At 32.4% G+C, this 692-nt stretch overlaps 1 protein-coding gene across 1 annotated transcript in view; it reads right to left on the reverse strand.

Moving 5' to 3' along the window:
- Nucleotides 1-282: 282 nt before the first annotated feature.
- Phum_PHUM318060 (cAMP-dependent protein kinase catalytic subunit, putative) overlaps nucleotides 283-692 on the reverse strand; it is a gene marked incomplete at both ends in the record, with an annotated part of 1,407 nt that continues 997 nt past the window's right edge. The window contains one exon of the mRNA XM_002427368.1: nucleotides 283-680. Coding sequence (XP_002427413.1) covers nucleotides 283-680 — 398 coding nt within the window. The remainder of the gene's footprint in view (nucleotides 681-692) is intronic.

Raw genomic sequence — 692 nt, forward strand, 5'->3', positions numbered from 1 at the left:
ACAATCATGGTGGGGGAGGGAAGGAGGGGGGGAAGCTAAAATCCAAGAGAAAATGAAGTTAATGGAGTTCCTTAACAAAAATTTTTTTTTTTTCCTTTTTACCATTTTCTAGTATTTTTTTTTTTTTTTAATAGATTTTCCTAAAGCTTAAATAAATCATTATTATTATTGCATATTTTATGGGCACATCAGATCCTAATTGAAGAATTGGCAATTATGGTATATTTCACCTTCTACTTATTATTTTATAAAAATTTTTCTTCTTTTGAAAAAGAACTCAAATTAAAACTCGGCAAATTCTTTAGCACATTTTTCTGTTGATGATATTCTCAATGCTTCTTCTTCGTAATCATCAAAATTACTTGTGTCGCCTGCACCCTTGCATCTAGGTATGAATGGCGCTTCTATTTTCTTCTGGAAAACAGCTATCCAATCCGTCGATGCAAACCATTTATGACCTTTTATATCATTCACTCCATTTTTTAAATTTCCATATCTTTTAGTTAGATCAACTTGGAGTAAATTTCTCAGTAGATCTTTTAAATCTGAGCCAAAGTGTGATGGAAATCTCACTTTACCAGATACTATTTTCTCATATATTTGTATTGGTTGATCAGCAAAAAATGGAGGATAACCAGCAGCCATTTCGTAGACGAGAACTCCGAGTGCCCACCAATCGACTGCTTTGTTAT

This window comes from Pediculus humanus, genomic scaffold (genome assembly GCF_000006295.1).
Source record: "Pediculus humanus corporis 1103172107726 genomic scaffold, whole genome shotgun sequence".
In the NCBI taxonomy this organism is placed as follows: domain Eukaryota; kingdom Metazoa; phylum Arthropoda; class Insecta; order Psocodea; family Pediculidae; genus Pediculus; species Pediculus humanus.